General features: G+C 40.1%; 2 protein-coding genes and 1 long non-coding RNA gene across 10 annotated transcripts in view; 2 read left to right on the top strand and 1 right to left on the bottom strand.

Moving 5' to 3' along the window:
* Positions 1 to 81: 81 nt before the first annotated feature.
* Positions 82 to 2,733, bottom strand: LOC105387764 (4'-phosphopantetheine phosphatase). The gene is made up of 5 exons (XM_048625918.1): positions 2,123 to 2,733; positions 1,755 to 1,960; positions 1,249 to 1,391; positions 868 to 1,156; positions 82 to 481 (listed from the first exon to the last, which is right to left on the bottom strand). Exons 1-5 carry the CDS (start codon positions 2,359 to 2,361, stop codon positions 276 to 278), a joined length of 1,083 nt encoding a protein of 360 aa, XP_048481875.1. The 5' UTR covers positions 2,362 to 2,733; the 3' UTR covers positions 82 to 275.
* A 958-nt stretch (positions 2,734 to 3,691) lies between these two features.
* The window catches only part of LOC105388538 (protein ECT2), a 37,131-nt gene continuing 18,817 nt past the window's right edge, over positions 3,692 to 22,005 (top strand). For 5 of the 8 annotated variants that reach the window (XM_048625604.1, XM_048625600.1, XM_048625603.1 and 2 more), the window contains exons 1-3: positions 3,693 to 3,978; positions 12,843 to 13,047; positions 19,650 to 19,782. In XM_048625604.1, coding sequence (XP_048481561.1) covers positions 3,906 to 3,978; positions 12,843 to 13,047; positions 19,650 to 19,782 — 411 coding nt within the window. In that variant the 5' untranslated portion in view covers positions 3,693 to 3,905. Of the gene's footprint in view, positions 3,979 to 11,317; positions 11,416 to 12,842; positions 13,048 to 15,421; positions 15,858 to 19,649; positions 19,783 to 22,005 lie in introns of those variants that run through there. The other 3 variants (XM_048625601.1, XM_048625605.1, XM_048625606.1) reach the window with 3 other exon arrangements.
* On the top strand, positions 6,501 to 7,786 carry LOC125489556. The gene is made up of 2 exons (XR_007267065.1): positions 6,501 to 7,198; positions 7,431 to 7,786. It is a non-coding gene; the product is annotated as an uncharacterized LOC125489556 (long non-coding RNA).

The following is a 22,005-nucleotide window of genomic DNA, read 5'->3' as shown; positions in this document are numbered from 1 at the left end:
GCGAGCGCGACGGAGAACTTTTGTCAAGTCTTAAATGCCTTTCTGGATACCAAAAATATGTTAAATAAAAAAGGTATGATATCAGAGTAACACGCAATATATTCCACAACGCCACTAGATTTCATCACATCTACTGTTAGTCACGTCTGTACACTTAATAATTGCATCGTCAACATTTACAAGGGGGATTGATGGATACATTAATAATGAGTCATCACTCCATTAGATTTCACTTTTGACTTATTAAACACTTAATACTATGGCAAATATAGTTGTTATGTGTGGGTGGGTTTGTCTTCGTATATGAAAATGACTGAGAAGAGGGGTCCGCCGAGGCGCTGGGCCAGCCAGCTGTTCTTGACCACGGCCACCTTGAGGGAGTCCACCGCGAGCCGCGCGTTCAAGTTGGTGTGGAGGGCTCGGCCCATGCCTTCCAAGATTATTAAGTCTACGCCGCGCGCTCGGAACTCGGAGCTTAGACCTGGAAAAAAGAGCAATAATAAATTAAATTATACATAGTTTCTCATTTGATATTAGTCTACGTAAGTATGAACTTAACTCATGCTCAATGGGTAAGCCCAAATACATTTATTTATTCTCTAGTTTAACACAAATACCTGCATAAGATAAAGAGGAGCAATCGTGGAATACTATATGCATGCACATTATAGTCACATGCAATGCAACTGCATTGAAGTAGGTATGTTGTAGGTATAAAACGAGGAAATAAGTCATGAGCAAGGCACTTGAATATAAATTCTATGAGAATAATATGCAATTCAAATCATGGTACAAATATACAGCAACATACTGTTAGATTGTGATGAAAATAAAGATATTACCAATAAAACGTGTGGAATAGCTCACCTATGCTAATAGTCTTGAGATCCAAGCATGGACCTCTTTGGCCACTAGACCTTACAACTAAATCTCCTGTAGCAAGGGCAGCTGCTAACACTGGGCACAGTCCCGCTGCCCTCTGCAGTATTGTCTCCAGTTCCACATTGGTAACATCATTGAGTGCGGGCCACTCGTTGGCACAAAGTATGACCGAGGTCCCTCTGAGTAGGAGTGCCCTCACAAATGGTAATATTCCTAATACAATGTCAACACCGCTGTTATCTACAAATATGGCAGCACAATGGTGCACTGTTCTCTGAAACAACAAAATGTAATGTCAATATTTCATCAAGATCTGCACAAATATTATAAATACATAGAGATAAGGGTTAATTTGTAGGAATTTACCTGTAATTTATCAAGCCATTTCTCTAAGCCATCAAATAGCCATGGCCTTTTCTGAATTTTATCTAAAGCTTCTTGTAACCCAAATACTGCTTCCTTTTCTAATATGGCGGTTATGGCTGTGGCTCCCCAATCAAACATATTACCTGGAAATTTAATATAATATTCACAATTATTGTTGTGGAAGTTTTTAAAAAGGAATTAAATTAATAACTTTGTACCTATATGTATTGGTAATTTCAGTTCAAATTATTTCTACACCTAAATAAGCATCTATGCTTAGTTTTTGTCTTTACATCTATGTAAAAAGAGGATTCTCAGCTAACTATGTTGGTTATAGAAGTTTATGGCTTATATTTTAAAAGCACTAATGTAGCTTTAGAGTAGATTCACTTTTTTATTTTATATCACAGTGTAAGTGATTTAATCAGTGCATAATGAGGAAATATTATTTGTACTAGAGTTTTAACAGCCTCTAAAAATATAGAGAATGATTAAGGATTGAATACCTGCTAAGACCCCTCTACAGAGTTCAGTCCACCTTTGCCTGTCGTCGGGGAGGCTATCAATCTCAGACAGTCTGTCCTTAAGACTAGTCAGGGCGGCATCATTTTCATATTGCTTTTGTTGCTTCCATAAATCAAAAAAGCCCTGAGAACGAAGACATGTTTCGTTGATGTCAAGAAGCAAGCGTACATTCAACTGTCCATGAGCTCTAAAATAAAACAGATATATTCTTTAAATAAATACAAATTAGGCAAAATTAAGAAAATTTAAGCTTTGCAAGACAGTCAATTTAATATTGTATATTAATTTATTATTAAATAGTATATGAAGTCAATGACTTATTCATTATTATTAAGATAAAAACACTCACAGAGGATTAGTTCGGAGCTCTTTTAGGGCTTCTACATAACATGTTTTGAATTTCAATGCTCTAATCTCAGTTGTAGGGTCTTCAGTGTTGGCCAAGGCATAATGTACATATTTATCAACAAGCTTCTCGCAAGCATTAAGCCAGTAATCTCTGGCTTCTTCGTCTGTGAGCAAGTCCAGTGTATCTGCATTGTATTTATCCGGCTCTAAGAGTATGTGAGACAGACCAAAATGTTCCATTGTTTCTTGTTGCTAACTAACGTTCTATACTGATAAGATATCAGGTGATACAATGGTTCACACATAAGTTTTATCGCAAGCAATCATTATGTAAATTTGTTACCTCTTCTATGATAATTTTCATGATAAAGCGATTTAATTAACGTCTGGCAGATAAATATTTTGAAGAGTGATATTCAAGAGTGAGTGTTGATATTCAAGAGCTATAATATATACTTGCGACCTAATTTTACGTAAATACGGAATTGTTAAATATGCAAATGCAATGCACTAATTTTAAGCTAACGACCGACAGAAAAATATTTTTAAAATGAGCAAAATTACAATACAAAAATACACCACCACGGACACCAACACAGAGTATTAAAATTTATAAAAAGAATAAAAAAGTCAATGCATGCCAACCATAGACGTACACAGAGTACCCATAGTTTTTAGACCGCATTACAATAATCCAGTGGAAGGGTCAGTGGATCTATCGATATCTTTGGTAGAGGATGTGGTTATTATTTTGAGGTTTGCGCTAGCAAAGTTCACTAAACGCACTAAACAGACGAAATAGCATTCAACTTTAAATCACACATAAAGATAATGTACAACAAGATGAATTGTAGTACTCTAACGAGAACCCGCTGATTTAGTCTCCGTGGCGGGGTTCAGTCACTGAGCTTAAGGAGATAAAAATCCGAGGAACTAAAACCTTACCGTACAGCTGCGTACACACCGGCCCAACGAAACCCGTTCGTTGGCCTTCGTTGCTGCAATCTGGACAGATTAGCGAATGCCAACGATCGCTCGTTGGCGTGTGCCGGCGATCCGAAGCGTGGCGGCAACATCAAAGAAATCGAGCTATTTGAACGAACCCTGTTTGGATGGTTGCCGAAGGCCAACGAACGAACGCTCAGTTGAAGCAAGAGAGCGTAGCGTGTAGACGTCCAATTTGATAATTTGTTGGATATTTCCCGCCACTTAGATCATGCAGAAAAACAAAGAATGGAGTAACGACGATATGTTGAATATATGTTGTCGTCGTCCATGATTAAATTGCGAATGAAAGAGAAAAGATCCGGAATCAAGTGCCAACGAACGTTCGTTCGAGCACTAATTGTATTTGGACGTATTAACGAACACCAACGAGCATGCGGACGCCAACGCTAGCGAACGATAAATATCCTTCGTTGGCCGTTCGTTGGTCCGGTGTGTACGCAGCTTACGAAAAGTACCTTCTCCACTCCAAGAAGCTTTTTTATATCGAATGCTTCTATAGGATTGAATGAAATGAACGAATGAGCGGTTATAATCTGTGTGTGACCGTATTTGTTTGTTTGTCTTGTCTATGAAATATTTGACTTTTTCGCACACTCGTTAGCGCTGCTGTCGTTACTAGATTTATCTGAAAATGCATTTGAAATGGATAAAATTAATTATATTTAAAAAAAGACTGTGCTTTGAAGCTTTAGTATAGTGAAAAGTATTATAAAATGTGTAATAAGCTTATTGTGTTGTGTTTTTGTGATTGATGTAACAAACCTGTGTACGGCAAGATGGACGAATTGTCTAAGGGCATGACACAAACAGGAAGCGCCGCTATAACCGACAAAATTCAAGAAAACGATGGTAATTATTCAATGATGTTTATTTTATTTGTACGCATTCTTAGGCCAATTCTCATTTTATGGGAATATCTGATGTACTGAAAAATATTGAGAATAATGTAAACATGGGAGTTTATATTTTGGTGGCGTTTTGTAAATAAGCTTTGCCTTTCTTATTGTTTTTATTTCATCTAATATTATTAGGTACATTTAAAATACATCTATTCGGTCATTAGAATTTGTCGGTGAGGCTTTTATTTTATTTGTTTACTTTATTTTTATAGGTAGAATACAGTTTAATTGCAAAATAGTAGCTTGTTTTTAGTTATGCTAAGCTTGTAGAGGACCATCATAAATTGTATTGCCCATCGCTCACAAAGTACCTAAATCTAAATAATTTTAATTTTACATAGAGAAATATGGTTGCACCTAACATTATGGCAAGTTTTATCCTGAGATTTCTTTTATACTTTTTCATGGTGAAGCAAAGCATTGAGGGGATTAGTTACATAAAAAGAATGCCAGAGATACTAATAACAAATGCTACAGGTTGACTGGAGTACTATATCGCACATGACAATCCGAACCGTCATATCTTGCAAAATCGCAAAAATTTTTTATTACATTTTTGCATTCAACAGATCATTTTCTACAATCTGGTAAAACAGTCATATCTGTAGCTCATTTCTGGGCCGAGATATGGACCTATACGACTGTCTTGCCTGTTGTGATGCACACGCATTGTCGATGGACAGTCATATTTTAGTTTAATACGCTGACCATGTCTGAAGCGCGGGCTCCGGTCGTTTTATCTTAAGTTAAGACAAGTGTAGTTACGAAATACGCAAAATGTGATGAATCAAAACGTATTATAATGTAAATAATACTATATTGCTTGTTTCGCACGTAGAATTTTTATTGTATTATTTCTAGATATTACTATCTTGCCTGTTTTATTATTGAATTTTTACTAATTTGAATGTTGTATGTTTTTATGTGATGGTTTAGCTATGGGATTCGTCAAGATAATACTGTTTGTCCAGTTAAATCAATAATTTTTCTATGTCATAAGAGAAATAATACGGTTTGTACGGTTTTTAATGTAATTATTCATGGAATATTTGAGTTGTAGTAAGATCATGAAGCTACATAAACGTGCTGCTAAAGTAGTTTTGACGGCAATTCCTCCGAACAAAAGGCTTGGAACCTGAAGGGTATTGCAGCTAAGGAACCTAAGACTCCAGACTTTGACAATGATTTGGTTGACCCTACTTACGTATAAACCCGTCGAAGAAATAGTGACTCTGTCAAAGTTCTCCGAATCTTCCAGAGCAACAACAGCAACATTGCGAGCACGCCCATAGCAGTTCTGAAGTCTGATGTTTGCTTTAAATGTTTGGCCCACTGGCATTTCAGCTTGAGGTAGATTTTAAAAGCTTGGTTGAGATCTCTTACGAATTACCTTATTTCTGATGTAGTTCTTCAGAGAAACGCCGAGCATAGCTGTTTCTATTGCTCGATAAGCGACTTTAATCCGTTGGGGAGTCCAACAGTCACAGCCGTTTCTGAACCAGACGTCAGCACTGGCAGGGTCTACTGATTGAAGACCTTTGAGTTCAGACTTTATAAACGGCCTCAAGGTGAATGTGTGACGAAGTTTACCGTATGCAGGTCAACTTATAGTATACTTGTCTTCTGCCTAGTTTAATAGTCTTCTCAAGTTAGACAAATTCCTAAGCAACTTTGATCTTTGGCTTCCCATGCAACTACCACCGGATTTGGTTTAATGTAAGCATTCAATTATTCTTAAATACATATTACAGTGCACTTCTGTTCAGTTTTGCCGATATTAAATCCCTCTGTTGAACTACTCTTTGCAATTCAGTCTTGATTTGTGGTCCTAGACAAGCACACAGTCGATGCTATGCCAGTAGCAGCGTTTTACAGATACCTCAACACATCGATATAGCGACATTCAATTTGACATCTCTGCAAGGTTTCCAGAAGTGTCCACGTCTCGATGAAATATCCAAAGCTTTTGGTCAACCAAGGCCACCAAGTTTAATTGTAATCTTTGGTCTTCTGTATAATCTGCCTGAGGTTGGAAATAGTGCTTAACCGACGGCTGCACCGACGTGTCACACGAAATCACGCGCGTACCGTCAGCGTAGCTGCACTCATAGACTTGCATAGATATAGCTACATCAAGCGACGGTCAGCGCTGACCATCGGTCGAGCACTATTTCTAGCCTCACTGTTTGATGATCTATGGTGATTAAGAATTTTCGAAATCTAGCCTGTTGGGGCTGGAACTCGGCAAACTAATTAGTAAAATAAATAAATAAATAAATAGTCATTTATTTCGGGTGTATAAAGCCCATATCAGAACATTACATCAATAATAAAATTATAAAATTAAAGTTAAAATTAAAATTAGGTACATTCAGAAAGTAATTCTTTGTCATTATTATTATCTTTATAATTAAAATTATATAAACATACGTTTAAATATAAACATACAATAAAATCATATTTATTTAACATTTCCAGCACGGCTAGTATGGCCATAATAAGACAACATGTGAAGTGACTGATTAAATTGAGTCACTTTTTGATATCAGTCTTAAATGTTAGCATAGGGTGTACATGGGACTCATTTTATTGGTGTGATTGGATATAAGCCACAGTGACACTGAAACTTTTCTGCTCTGTGGAAATATGTATTTCATTCGTTCTTTTTTTTGAAAATCCCTCATTTGTGGCTCTTGTTTGTATTGTCTATGGTTTTTTGACAATTTAAATGTCACCAAACGTCAAATTTTAAGAAAATTTTCGCTGTTTGGTGCGTTCGAGTGAAATATTTTGGTAATATTACCATTGCATTTTTGCATTGCGCTACCCCATGGACTCATATTGGCTCATTAACTACTTTCTTGAGTTTCTTGGACATCGTCACATGAAATAATATACGACCGAGCTTGCTCCCGACCAAGCACGATCAGATTCCTTGGGAGTTCTTCGGCAGACGATTTCTATGCACCGGCTCCATGAGACGAAGAACAAAACAGCATGCCACCTGACTGATGACCCACCCACCGTTTACCCGGCCCCAGGAGCTAGAAGGCCTTGAGACAAAAGCTCGGGCAGAATCCTGACGGGTGCAACAGAATATCATCTACGATGCCTGTCCCACGGCCTGACTGAATAATATTTATATAATCAATGGAAGGAAAAAACAGTAGGTAAGTGCCAATACCAGTCACATGTTATTATAATTGGGCACATGCACACAAAACAACTCAAAAAACTTTTTTCACTTGGCAGTACTTGGTCAACTAGGCCATTCATTGGAAGGAAACCCGTACCCCAGCAGTGAGGACGTGATGGGCTATGATGATGAAGATGACAATAGAAGTCATAATCTTAGTTCATAAGTATAACTAAAATCTAATGAAACATTTTTGTTTGTTACAGAACATTGAAATTGGCTTGTAGGCAAGACGGAAGATGGTCAAAACCGGTCAGAAAATGATGGCCTAGACACGGTTGGAGAGCTCTTGTTGGCAGAAACCACCTGGAGATGGTCAGATGACATCAGCAACCTTGTGGTGAAACAATGAACCGGAGCGGCACCGAACTGAAAAAGTTGAAAAACTTGGCATACATACTATGAGACCTATTTGATGACTGATATAAGCCAAGTTCAGACTGATTATTGTGATAGTTGATAACTAAGAATACCTAATATGCTTTTATGGTGTGTGAAATAGTATACTTTTTATAATTTATTAATTAAAAGTTTAATAAATGTTTTACTTACCTAAAAAAAATATTATATTTTTATAACCATTTAATTTAGTTGTACATGCTAGCATATCCACTTATTTTTTTATAGTTAGTGTGTTGTTGATAAATAATAAAGCCTGACTAGGGTTTGTTGCTGTGGAGAAAGGATTAGCATCAGTCGCTGACTGCCCGGTGTGCCGGACTTATTAAATGTACAGTTTATATTATGATTTACATTTCTTGAACTCCACATTTAACATTCAAACTATTCATTTAGCCACTTCATTTTAGTTAGTGTGTTGTTGATAAATAATAAAGCCTGACTAGGGTTTGTCGCTGTGGTGAAAGGACAACCAGTCATCATAGCATCAGTCGCTGACTGCCCGGTGTGCCCGACCTATTCAATGTATATGATTTACATTTCGTGAACTCCACATTTAGCATTCAAACTATTCAATTAGCCACTTCATTACCTACATACTTTGACGTGAATAGGCAAACTTAAAGTATATGGGAGACAACTGAAAATCAGTGGTTTGTTCCTAAGGGCAAACATATGCACTGAGTTGCTTCCAAACAAACTAATGTCTATCTATCTAACTTCTTAGCACATGTGAGCGACAGGATTTGAATCCACATTTCTTCCGTGAGGGGCGGGCGCTTACCCGTCTGAGCTAACACCGCTACATATAAGTAATATACTTAATGTATAATTTTAGTCAAATAAAAAAGAAGATTGTGTGTTTTGACAAATTAATGTTGTTTTTAAAGCATTTTCAACGGTTTATTAGAGTCCCGGATCATCCTCCCTATATGTATTATAGTAATTTTCCTTTCCTGCATCTCTTCTTGTAGAGCAAGGATGAAATTAACAAAAACTAAACAAATAATTATTTGTGTCACATGTTATCACCACCTTCGAACTTGAGTGATATAATGCTACCTAAACAAATGTCAAACTGATACATGTGTGGATAAATTGGTACACCCATGTTAGGAAATAAGACAAATCTTCCAATCTCGCTGTCAAAATTGTAACTCACATCTTGTAGTGATTATTTCGTGTTGGCCATGTTAGCGTTTGTGAGGACAACTGGTATCACACAATTTGTTGCAACTAGCTGTCATTTATATCTTGTCACCGCCATACTGTGCTACGCGTGCAGAGTGTTGCACCTTTAACCAATGTTGGTAGAATGGATGGCTAATATTGTCACACAACGTGCTTAAGATCGCATTTGATGATCCACGTAATCGGTCCCAGAACGAAGCTATTAGTGAAACGGTTCTAAATGATCCTTGAGAACGTACATAAATCTCACTTATATAGCCTCGGTCTATATTTCCTTAGAACGGTTTTTATTTAAAGTTCCTTAGAACGGTTACCATTCTCACACTCTCGTACGATGCCTCCGGTGTTATACCAGTACAAGCAACCGACTTGCACTACTTCTTGAGCTGTCCGAGGCTTCGAGACTAGTAATACCTCCAGGTTTCAGAAGCTATGAGGTAATGCTGTCTGCACCAGGATTATTTTTGATTTATAGCTGCTCAAGGGCTATTCAAATCTTGTTCTCAGTTTTCAACTTCGTCTGGTGGTTCTCCCATGCTTCTTCTTCTTCTTCAATCCCGCTACTCCTCCGAGGAGTCTGGGGCTGACACCAGGCGCTTCCATCTTTCTCTGCGTGGGCCAGCAAGTTGAGAGAAAATGAAATGACTTAGGCTCTATTGAACTATATGTTTTTATTGCCAAAGAGTTAATCTACCAATCACAAAAGAAATATATTTATTTTATTTATTATTCTTTAAATTATGAGACACCAAACTTTCAAAACGCGATATCTCGAAACTACGTTTTTCAAGATATGACGGTTCGGATTGTCATGTGCGATATATTACCTTTGGTTAGCCTCTCAGATACCACAGGGTGGTTAAATGAAAGAAGTTTGGAATGAGAGCTGTGACCAGAGAGAGACATGGCACTTCTTAGGATAGACCATAATCAGTTAAAATAATTGGGCCTTGATCATGAGGCTGGTATCATTCTTTATTTATTTATGAACAATTGTAAATGTAATGGTTCTGATATATTTATTTTATTATCAACTATCTTGCTACTATATACTACAAGGAATCTCATAAACCAAACTTGAACTAAATAAAACCACTAAATTACAACATGTTTTTGAGACAAGGTCACATTGCAAGAGGGTTGCCTTATCTTGTTTGAAGCTCAATCACTGAGATATCGAGCATAATAAACTTTATGACATCATGTAAATCTTGCATCTAATTGAATAACTCCTGACCCTGAATGTACTCTGGGCAGTGACATGTGTGATAACTGCGGCGGCCTCTATGTGGGACAAGATAAACAAATATGAATATGTTAGCCTAAAAAAACTAAATATCTTTAAAAACTCCTGATATTCAAAACTAAAAGTTTGTGTGTTCAACTATAGCTTTTAAATGGCTAAGCTTATTTTGATAAAATATGGCTAAGAGCACTCAGTATAACATTACCAATAACCCAAAACAAAACTGAAATTGGTTAAGCCGTTTGGGAGCTACAATACCACAGACAGATAAACACACAGAGATTCACAGACACATTAATCTTATAACACACCCTTTTTCTGTTGGGGGTTAAAATACCATGTAAAGTCTTGATAGCTACTGAAGTAAATAAGTTGTTTTTGCAAAATCCTGTATGTATGTTCTACTTTATGTGCACTGTTTGCAAAAATAATATTTGCTTATCATAATTTCTGTAAAACATAGCCTATGAATAGGAATAAGGTAATGGTATGACTTATGTGTTATACTTTTACTATTTACCAGTAACACCAAATGTGTAATAAAATAACAATAACTAATAATCTTCAAAGAACACTGCATTTGTGCAATCAAATTGATACACATTATGTTTTATCTTACTCCTGATAACCTATTAATTGATTTCATATGAAATAGTTACTTATCATTCTTATCAACTTGTCAAGGCAAGAGTAGTTGTAGCTGGAAGATGATATATACAGGCAATTTAAAATCACAGCACTTTTAAGTACAATATAGTTTAGAAAAACAAATGAAACACAAAGTATTCAGCCATGAAACACCACTCTTTTCGTAGTAAAAGTGACACACAGGCAGCCTCACAATATATCACTGTGATCTCTTCAGACACTCGCATTGAGAGTGCCCATGTACATTCAAATGCCCAGTGCTGTTTAAGCCCTAAAATCTATCGGTAGACTGAGGCAGGGCAGCTGGAGGGCTCTACGAATATGGTATTTAAGGGCTGCAAGTACCTCATTATAGCTTATTCATAAACCTGGAAGCAAGCAATTTCATATTTGTTTTGCCATGGCAAAAATCTTGGGAGTGATCTCAGTGACACTAGAGCGAGACTAGGATTTGTCACCGTGTCGAAAGGATTGGCCAGTGAGATTAGCGACAGACGCTGAACGAGGTGTCCGGTAAGAAAAAGGTACTTCACTTGAGGAGGTTCCTTTCGGCCTTTGGCGGTCAACTCGTGACATGCAGTAGGAGGCTGATCGCGGCGGCTGTTGCAGATGCGGAGGCGTGCGTGTCGCGTCCTGCGCCCCGCCTAGCCCCCCGCCAGCCATGCTAGCGCTCGTAGAGCAGCTGCGGTCATACCTCAGCGGAGGATGTGAGTCGAGTGCGCATGCCACCACACACTACCATACCAACTGTACAGAACCATCGCATCAATCAGTCCAACGTAAATTAAACAGCAGCTTTTTCGCTGCATGAAGCTGCAATAAACAGAGACTAGTCTAGATAGCGCTTGATTAATGACTTTCGTGAATTTCCATTATCCATCGCCCCGTTGATCTTATGACGATAGTTTAGATATTAAAACCATTAGTGATGTTTTTCTTCTAGATAACGCGTAGGTACTAGATAATATACTCCCCGCATGCATGGCTTCAAATGTGTTTATTATTGTTTGGACTTTATATAAAACACTATTTAAGTAGATACTTGAAACGACAATGGTCTTGAAGTGCCAACAGACTCGAGGCTTTGTTCTGTTGGCTTATCTATAATTGGAATTGGTTACGCATCTGCAATAGTCCTGAGGTGCATCCGCAATGCCAAGTCGTAACTGTCGCCGTGTTTCATACGCCAGTTAAAGTGCCGCTGGGTAGCACAGTTAGTCGTAGAAACGGTACAGCTGTGGGTCCGCGGCGGCGCGCCAGGCGGCGGCGCCGGGTGCTCCCGTGACTCAGCGCCCCTGAACCACTGGCGTGGAGCGCGTCCCGAGAGGTCGCGGCGCTGAGCGAGCACTCCGCCCACGACGCGGCGTGGGCGGCGCCGCGCCCGGCTACAATACACCAACTAACTACTTTAGGTGACAGATGACACGTGCGATACGCGCCTAATGCACCCACCGCGAACCACACTATCTCGTTATGATTGCCCATTATAAAAGCACATCCGAATAATGAACTAGAAATTGAATAAAACTGTTCTCGTTCATCGTCATTAAATGCTCTATCTAAAGAAGCTATAAAAATGTCTAGCCATTATCGTTTTTCTCTCTCCACTTGTGACTATCTGTGACGGACATCGCAGATGTTTCAGTACATTGTGTCAGTAACATCCACGGTTCTTCTTACTTCCGCCAAGTTTTAACAACCGCTTATCAAAATAAAGCGAATGTATGCCATTGACCGCGGTTTACCTGGTCTCGGTAAGGATTCATGCCGCGGTGTGTTCAAGGATCAAAGGTAGGAGGAAGTGCGGCTGGCGTCTGTTTCTTCTCGGTGCAAATTTGTCGTAATCAGATAAGATATTTCGCTCACGACTCCTTTACGAGCACTAAATACCTTATGCGGAATCCGCCGCTATATTTAGAGCTTCATAAATTGTAGCGACTTATACGTACGCGGTATTCTAATAATTTATTTGCGTCAGTAGACGCTCCTGTTTCTTTTGTTACAATAACCTAAATAAAATGATACTGTCGCGTCGTGCAGCCGTAGCTGCGTCTGCGTCTGATCTGACATGACGGCGTCAAGTTGTGTCTATGTCACGAAAAATGATGACTAACAGTATTGCGGTGGTCCTTAGGTCCCCCGGCGGTGGTGCTGGCGAGCGCGGCGTGCCTCGAGTGCGAGCGGGTGCGCGCGGCGTGCGAGCGGCTGGGCGCCGTGCAGCCCGCGCCGCCCGCCGACGCGCTGCCGCCGCCGCCGCCGCCGCCCGCCCAGCCCTCCTACCTCGTCACCACGCCCTTCGAAGGAGAACTCTTCGATGCCGCGCACAAAGCCAAATATAGGTGAGTTTTATTCCTTTAACACTTATATTCTTCCTTATACGCTGAGAAATCTGGTGCTTATATGCTGCTGCCAGGTTACAAAACAAACTACGTATTATAATATATATAACAACAGACAGTTGAAACAATACAATAGGCGGCCAGTCGCTAAAAGCTTAATAATTATGAATTCATATTAGTTTCCCCATCCGAAATCTACAATTTATGCAGCTGCAGCAAACTATCAAACTGCACAGACGGAATAGGCCTGATAATAGACGGCAGCGGCGCGGATGTAGAGCTGATAAACATACAAAATAAAATGGGTGAGTTTTACTATCGGGTTTGCCAAATAAAATACCGGTTAGAATGTTTAGTTTAGTATAATGAGCATGTCGTGAGAGATGGTGGCATTGAGGGCGATGCGACGCCGCCAGCCGCTCCTTGACATTGATGGCGACTTTGACGAATGCTTTTTATTTGTTAAAAGATTAGATTAGATTGCAGCTGATACTCTTCACTCTTCAAACATTGTTTTACACGATAAATCAGTGCGCTGTTTTCCATTACGTTGTAAACGGGGGTAAATAACATAGGGAAGGGAAAATCGCTCGCAGATGAAAATGATAGAAGATTACAAGCGGAGTGATGGAGCTATTGACAATGACATTGATTTTGGCTCGCGCGGCGCTCCACTCGGGGCCCTGCCGCGCGGCGTGACGTCGCTCGGTTGTTATCGATACCCGCAGACACACGGCTAACGAGCTGATGCGTTGTTGTGCGTTCACATTGACGCCTTTCAGTCTTCCTGTCATCGATGCCACGCTTTACATACAAACATGCGTTAGACAGGCCAATGACGTCCCCACTCATACTAAAATAGTACCCATTAAGATGGACAACGCTGATAAATGGAGCTTAGGAAGTTCATTATTAAAATACCCCGTTTCGGCGCTCGCAAATTGAGCGATTTGACAACGATTGAAGTTTTTTGGCCTTGTGTCCAACGTAAATAAGGATGTAACATTAGAGGTTTCGAATTGAGAGAAGTGTGAGTGAGGCGTGACTGCGTCGTTCCGGCTGCGTTGTCGCGGCGGCGGCGGCGGCGGCGGGGGCTTCGGAGAGTGGCCTCCGCCGGCGCGCGCGGTGACCGTTGAACCTATATACACACTGCACAACAATATTCCCTCCCCCTCCAATGTGCGTGCATTCATTATATCAGCGACTCAATGCACCTGCTCGACCTCCGATCGCGATAACATCTGTAGCGTTCCACAGGGAACCCTCCGAGCACTTGCCCGTTAGCTGAACTACTTAGCTTTCTTCACCCAAGGTGTAAAAAGGGCAGAGTGGTTGTAGCTGCGAATGAATGTATTTGTGTGTGTATCCGTGCGAACACTGCCATCGTAGCTTGCAATAGATGCACTTTCAAATGTGATTTTCAAAATCCCCACTTTACACCATTGTTAACTTGTCAACTCTGCACGGCTATATTCTGAATATAATTTTCTTTATTACTCCTTTCGTCATGAAAAAATCAAAATTATAGCGTATTCTTTTAATGAGCTGGTGACACGAATCCCTTATTAGGAAAATCCCATTTTCTAATTACGCATTTACAGTGGAAATTGCTGTATTATGTACGTACTGTATACCTTCTACGTAGTATATGGAAGGTGGTCGTAAAGTTCCCGGCGGCGCGAGCGTGTTGGTATTGATTTATGTAGTTTAGTGGCAATTGAGCCGTCCCTTATCGCCTCACGTGCGCATTCTGAAACCTTTTGGAAGCTTCTGTGTGGATGTTTACATTCCAAATGGCTACACACCGTGTGTGGATTATTCCGCCCGAGTGCAGTGCACCGCGGGGCCCTAATTGTTTATTGTTCCTTCACATCTCCGAACAGCGTTTACAAAAGATCATAAACAAGCCGAAACAACAGAGCCCACGGGCCCACCTTCAGCCTTCACGGCGGCTGACTCACTCATCTTAGCATTGCGAATATCAACATCAGAAATGAAATACTCATTCGTGGAAATCGATGAAGATAATGTTCGACGCAATGACTCCTGAAACTTTGGCAACTGTCTTACTGTACAAAAATACTTTTTAATTGTGGTAACTGAGAACCGCAATTTTCTCATTTGTATTCTGCGAACACCATCGTTGCCATTGACTTCCGCATGAGAGGGCGTTACCTCGCACTGTACATTGCACCGCAAGATATTGTAGGAACCCATAAACTATGGGCACATACTGTAGTTTCATAGCGTGCCCTTGTGCTATACATAGAAAGGTTGTAATATCCAGGTCGGGCGCACCCTCGCGGGTAGATTTAGGGGCTGCATGTGGCGGGGCTGTTCCACTCGTAAAGCGGTGGACGGCAATGACTGCATGTTTGATAGGTTTGTAAATAAAGGCGCGGGCGGGCGGCGGCGGCGCGGCGCGGTGCGAGGGTCGCCCTTGCTCAGCGCGTCGCTCTCGCTATTTTCGTCCTCACATTCCTCGCAACTGTTTTTCAATCTAACGTGGAAAGCATAACGGGCATGCCGCATGCGTCTTTGTTTTCGCGTCGGGCGCGCAATATTCGAATTTAGCGGTTCCGTTCTCGGCCGGTGACTGTTTAGTGTTTATGCGATAGTGGTTACAGTGGTGGTTTCTGTGCGGTGGTGTGAATAGTTGCGATGTTGGTGAGCGGTTCGGCGGCAGCTTGGGGTGGGCGGCGCGCGCTGGACTGACGAGCGGCGCGCGCGCGGGCCATGGCGCCCTCGCGCCTGCCGCCCACCCCGGAGGACGAGGAGCCTCCGGGGAGCACCGACACCATGCCTGAACCGTAAGCGCTACTTGAACCACTACTCATAGCAACTCATGTTTATGTAGGTACATGAAAGAAACACTGACATAGCGTTTTATGTTCAAGTTACATTTTAATGTCTTCTTTACGATTGTGCTGATAAAAGTAAGGTCGTTTGCATCATTACCGTGACACAACAAGACAATTCCAAGGACCTAAATAAACGACAGCAGAATTTGTAAACGTTTTTAAAAGAGTGCATTCAGCACAAGTGAACATTCTGCGAGGGCGGCGCAGTCGGGCATTGTCCACTAAAACAATGCGGCTCATTTGGTGCAATAGTATTGATTGTTTACGTTCATTGGAAAAATGTAAAGTAAGACTGTACGGTCGGCGGTGCACGGCGGTATTCGCGCCGCCACGTCGCGCGCGGTGAATGCGGCGCCCGCGTCACCCGCCCACCACATCCACACACTTTTATTCATGTCACAGGACAAATTACGCGCCCTATTAATATAATGTCTCTCAGCGAACACTTCGCTTCAGATTTATGCTAAGAAACTGGGTCCGCTGCGAACGTTTTTCGCAGCATGGCAACAGTCTTCACGGGCCTCCCTGGAGACACTTAACAGTCTCTAACTAGGCGACAAATGTATGTAATTGATTAAATTATTGCTTCTGCCTGTCTCTACTCAATTGATGTCGACAATAACAAGCACACCAGGTATATGTGCCGGTTCGGCTGGGTCAAGTGAAGTTGCAACACAAGACAGATGTTCTTCATATTTGCTTATCAGCGTGGCATTGGACAGGCTTTCTGGTTTCGTTTATACACTCACGGTTGTAGATAATGCTATTATTATTGGGTTATCTTATCAAATAAATACATTATTGTTCGCAATTGCTCAATTGTTTAGATGACTACTTGTATCTATTAGAAGGGATTGATTAGGCTTCCCTGTTCGCTTCTGATGATAAAGCTCCGATTGTGAAGACAGTTTCACAATTCAATCTCTCGATATTTTTGCCACCACCTCCGCTACGTCCGTGATTCCATTGAACAACATCCGCGGATGGCCTCCCACATATTTGTAGTCATTTGTCGGAATATACGGAATAATGTTGTTGTTGTCACATGATTCCAGTTTCGTTGAAATTTTAATTAGGGATGCTGTAGTCATCGATGTGCCGACGAGCTCTGCGTCACTCGTGGCTCATTCATTAGGAATGGCTATTGGCTACGTAACAGGGGGTCACTCCATATGATGAAAAACGAAGTTGCGGTACGCTGCTGCGCGAGCCACGACTCTGTCTCGTTGTATGACGTGCCGATTGCACCACAGCTCTCGTTCGCTTGTTTTTCGTCAGTATGGAGTAGAGTAACCCTCCAGACTCAACTCAGTGTTGTTTCAGGTGCGTACAGGTAAATACGAACATATGCACATTCTATGCAATTAATTATTAAAATACAATTATTTTCCTCACGTGTATTGTACTCTGAACCTCACATATGACGCACACATGCAAAATCGTTAAAACATCGAAGATAATAACTGCGAAGCTGTACCTATTGTAATTGCATCAAGATGCTCCAGCCATACGAGGAGCTATATATCTACCATATACAGTTGATAATGAGATACACTAAGGGCAAATCATCTTGTTCTTATTGCTTAAATATTTTAAGCATAAAATTATTGTTCATGTAATGCCCAGAGGAAGTCAGATTTAATGTGCCTATAAGCAAACCATAATTACTTCGGTCATACAACAAACTATATTTCTTTCAGACATAGTTACAATCCATTATTGCCTACCCCGGCACTAATTATGAAAATTATATTTACCTGCTGATAAGCGACTGAACAATTCCACACATAACACAATGTACTTAAAGATATAATGTACATAATTGTTACTCTATTTTCAGAGGTATTTTAATTTGTTTTGACTGGATAACCGGTGTATCCAGATGATATGGTATTAATCGACTAACGTTTAGATGCAGTTTCTAGAGATTGGCAGCGCGTGTCGTGCGACCATTATAAATTTAATATACTATTTATACAATCGGTTCGGAAATTATCAAATCTATTGCATCCTTTTGCGTGCGTTAGGGGAAACCGTTGCAGTAACCTGCACGATTCAGTACTGGGTCTCCACGCACGGCAATGTGTTACTCATTAGTTTTGTTCAAGAATCTTATGTTTTACTATAAATTATACAGTTAAAATAGTAACAGAATAACGACGGTGAAGTTATGTGAAAAAACGTGATGGCCAATTATATCCTAGCAATGTGAAAATGTGTTTGAATTATAGAGCGAGTTACATCGGGCTTAATGGTTATCTTTTGAAGTACATTTCTCTACATACTGTATTTATCTATTGCAGGTCTAATAGATAATAGCAGAAGTGATAAAATGCCGTCGCTACAGAAAAAAATACTAAAGAAAATCACGAATAGACTACGGCAATGTAGGTCAGTTGTTTGTCATCAAGTTTTTAATGCGCCTTACGAATCATATTCGATGTACTTACTTCAATATCATTTCAACACATACAGCAATATCAAACTAAACATATAACTAGCCGTATCAAAGTCGTATTGTGTAGAAAACTTCACGCACAGTTAATGAAACTAAACCGAAAACAGTAAACGTGAAATTTTATTCATAATTTGCATCGTAATAATGTAAGTAACAGGCATAAGTGATGCAGTGTCGTTATAGCATGGGCCAGCGCCCGTGCAAGATGGACTGTTAGATAATAGAAACGCGGGTTTCACTGGCGGAGGCGTCAGTGAGCCACCCATAAAAACAGTGAAACTTATGAAAATTTTGATGGTCACTAAAACGCCCCGGCATTACCATTTGAACATTGTCTGTTTTCTTTTTCAGATAAGACTGTGTTTGCGTTATGATTATGATATACATAATTATAAAACATACGTAAGCAGATCGATTACTTCGCAGAAATAATCGTATCATTTACAGTGTTTCTTTAACAACTAAATTTTAGGTATCTTCTTTCTTTGTTCTTTTGTCCCTATGAAACATGTATTTCAGGTATTTGTTCGATAAAGTGTATAGTTTCTAGGAACAAAGTTCTTATTCTGTTTTTTTATTATTTATAACGTAATTATTTAATGCCCGTATTATGTTGCGCATTTACATCTCATAAATTGCGCATACTTACATGCAGACTTAGATTGCCTTAAATTAAAAATGTGCTCAAGCTCAGACCCAATCGTTTAGCTGGAATTAGTATGACCTTTTTGGTGAAACTTTTAAATGATGAATGATGTGAATGAAATGCTCTTTTATAGGTATTCACGATCATGTATGTTGCCATAGCTTAGTATTTATAACATGTAATGGAACCAGCTGTTATTAGCTGTAGAATAGCATTTATGTTATTTAGCAATCTATGTATGTTTTAATTTAATAAAATGATATTTGAAGATACCTACGTCTAGCAATAGAGTATTATTGACTTATGATGATTATGACTGCGACGATTCCCTTAGGGCCATAGTCATGCGAGTGACCATCAGGCACACCATTCCTTATTCCCACGCCCCTTTTTATGTCACATAGACACTTATTCCCCGTATGTTAAAGCAGTGTTTACCCGGAAGGTGCTCTCAGGAACATAAACCCTTTTCCCCGTGCATTAAATCCCTAATTCCTCGGCAGGGTGCTCAGCCAGGTTAACCCTCATACCACATGCACTAAACATCTGTGTCTTCCCCGGCAGGATGCCCTCAGGCTTATATACCCTTATTCCCCGTATGTTAAAGCCATGTACTAAACCTGGTCTTCCCCGGCAGGGTGCTGGGCCCGACGGCGGTGCTTCAGCTGGCGGAGCGCGGCGAGGCGCCCGGCAACTCGCGCCCGCTCTACTCGCTGGCGATGCGCGGCGCCGTCATATGCTTCTCCGGCTTCCGGAAGAAGGATGAACTTGTGAGTTTTGTGAGGCTTTTATTATGTACATTGTATCAGAAGCATTGTTACTATGAGAGGGGGGTCAGGTTTCTCTGCACCTGACCGTACTATCGGAAAAAAGTCGGGTGACGATTTCAAAACATATCCTTTTTTCCCGCCTCCTGTCAAAAGTGAGCTATTGCTGGCTGATGCCTACAAAGGAAAATTATCCTTAGGGTGGTCCCGACTTATTTTTGCGATAGTACCTTATTGTTAAGTTGTTATAGCAGCAAAAAGCCAAACGCGATGGTAAATCTTCCAGTATTTTCCAGGAGTGGATAGTTACGGGCTGTAGGTAGCTATGTCTGCAGCGGGTAAATGAAAATGAAGTCAACGATATCATAAATTCATCACTATAATATTGTATAATATAGTGATGAATTTATGATATAATAATACGCCAGTTTCTGTTCTATATGGGCGGCTGCCGCCTCTCGAGTCTCGACCGAGGCTGGTGCCCTCAGGCATAATGTTAAAAGTGACAGATTCCGGCAGTGTAGGTCTGCAGTTTCTGCCGTAGGATATTAGAAGGCAATCATCGATCAACGCATAATGTTCATTTCAAACCTAGAAACTTGTTGCACAACGTATGACACTTGCTATCTTATGTAAGCTATTCCAAATATTGGGTCTGCCTGTGTAAATTGGCCATTAGAGATAATACGGACGACACACAAAAAAGTAATAAGACAAATCTTTCCACATAATGTACCTATTAAGTAGCAAGTGAATACAATATAACCGTAACAGAAAATGTATAGCGATCTATTCCACCATATGCGGCCGTATGTAATAGCTGAAAGCTGGGCTATGAACTAGTGCCGAACTCTTCAACTGATGATTGTAACACTGTCGTCAACCAAGCTCATACTTCTAAAAAAGCTGACTTCCCAGTGCCTTCATCTGCACCGTAGTGACAGAATGGCATAGAAGAGTCACTCTCAAAGGCGAAAAACTAAGTTTCGGAGCACTGGCACTATATTTTGCTGTATTAAACATGCCGATTACACTCGTTAGGTCAGTATAGAGTATAGAGTAACCCTCCTGTTACGCATGATGTGTTCGTCTGTGCGATGTCACAATGACGACGGTGTATAGAGTGTCGGAGTCCACTTCATAGCGCCGGTATCTGTTACGTCTATAGCTAACAAAAAACCTCGATGGCATGCTAGACATAATTTATTTATAACAAAGAAGTATTTGTTTATGAAGATAATCTGTGTCTCTTGATATAGCTTGGAGGATCGTTACGGTATTGTCCCCCTATCAAAGGGCCTTCCGACTGATGACTTCTGGTATCGATCGGATTTTAGATGAGAGCTTGTATACGGGCAAAACTTACTTCTCAGGCTTATGTACCTTGCTAATGACAGTATAATTATCTAACTTTGACTATTTATGCTTTAACTTTTATAATAAAAGTGTAACAATAAAATAGGAGTTAAACTTCGATAACTATGTATGTTATGCTTAGATTATAACGTTATTTTCCTTTAAACATTGAAAGTCAAACCAACCTTTGATATTCAGCGACCTATTTCAGTACTGATAAAAAATTCTAATTGGATTCATACAATACGTGCCCAAGAATACAAGATAAGGTTAGAGGGCAGTCTAGAATAAACGTCGACTTACGTAACTCGCTGGTTTGATCAATAAGAGAGTTGAAAGTCTAATCTCAGAACTGTTCTTTTTGAACGTTTACTTTCTGTAAAAGTGAGCTTACACTGAAACTAATCATAATTTATAAACAAAATATGAAATTATGTTTTATTATTGTGCTCCCTGGTAGGCCCGGCGTAATCCAGGAAAAAGAGTAACTCCTAGATGGGTGTAGTGCAATACAATACAAAAAACCAAAACATGAAATTATGTTAATCTCTTTTACAAGTGCCTCAATAGTTTAAAGTACCATGTAAGTCACATTAAGAGCTAACGTAACGTATGTCTGTAGTTAAGTGTAGTGAAAATCGCTGTCGTGCTAAGTACGGCCTTGTAATCTGAAACGTTCCTAGGAGGTGTTAAGTAGATACGGAATGGCTCTGGAAAACCGATTATATTGAGCCGATTATGTGAGGCTTAACCTAAATGCTCAACCTTTCAAAGGAAGCGTGGTTTTTGTCGGATATATTTCGCTAAGTTTTGCCAACCTGTTTCATTGTTATTTTATGGAGTTACTAAAATATAATACTTTCTGCCACC

This window comes from Plutella xylostella, chromosome 15 (genome assembly GCF_932276165.1).
Source record: "Plutella xylostella chromosome 15, ilPluXylo3.1, whole genome shotgun sequence".
Lineage (NCBI taxonomy): Eukaryota > Metazoa > Arthropoda > Insecta > Lepidoptera > Plutellidae > Plutella > Plutella xylostella.
This window is presented reverse-complemented; position numbering and strand designations above follow the sequence as displayed.

Excerpts from the sequence above, each read along its gene's own strand:
- LOC105387764 (XM_048625918.1), bottom strand. The coding sequence starts at position 2,361 with ATGGAACATTTTGGTCTGTCTCACATACTCTTAGAGCCGGATAAATAC. Across the intron at positions 1,961-2,122 it reads GAGCTCCGAACTAATCCTCT|AGCTCATGGACAGTTGAATG; the intron begins GTGAGTGTTTTT and ends GTTTTATTTTAG. Across the intron at positions 1,157-1,248 it reads AATGGCTTGATAAATTACAG|AGAACAGTGCACCATTGTGC; the intron begins GTAAATTCCTAC and ends TTGTTGTTTCAG.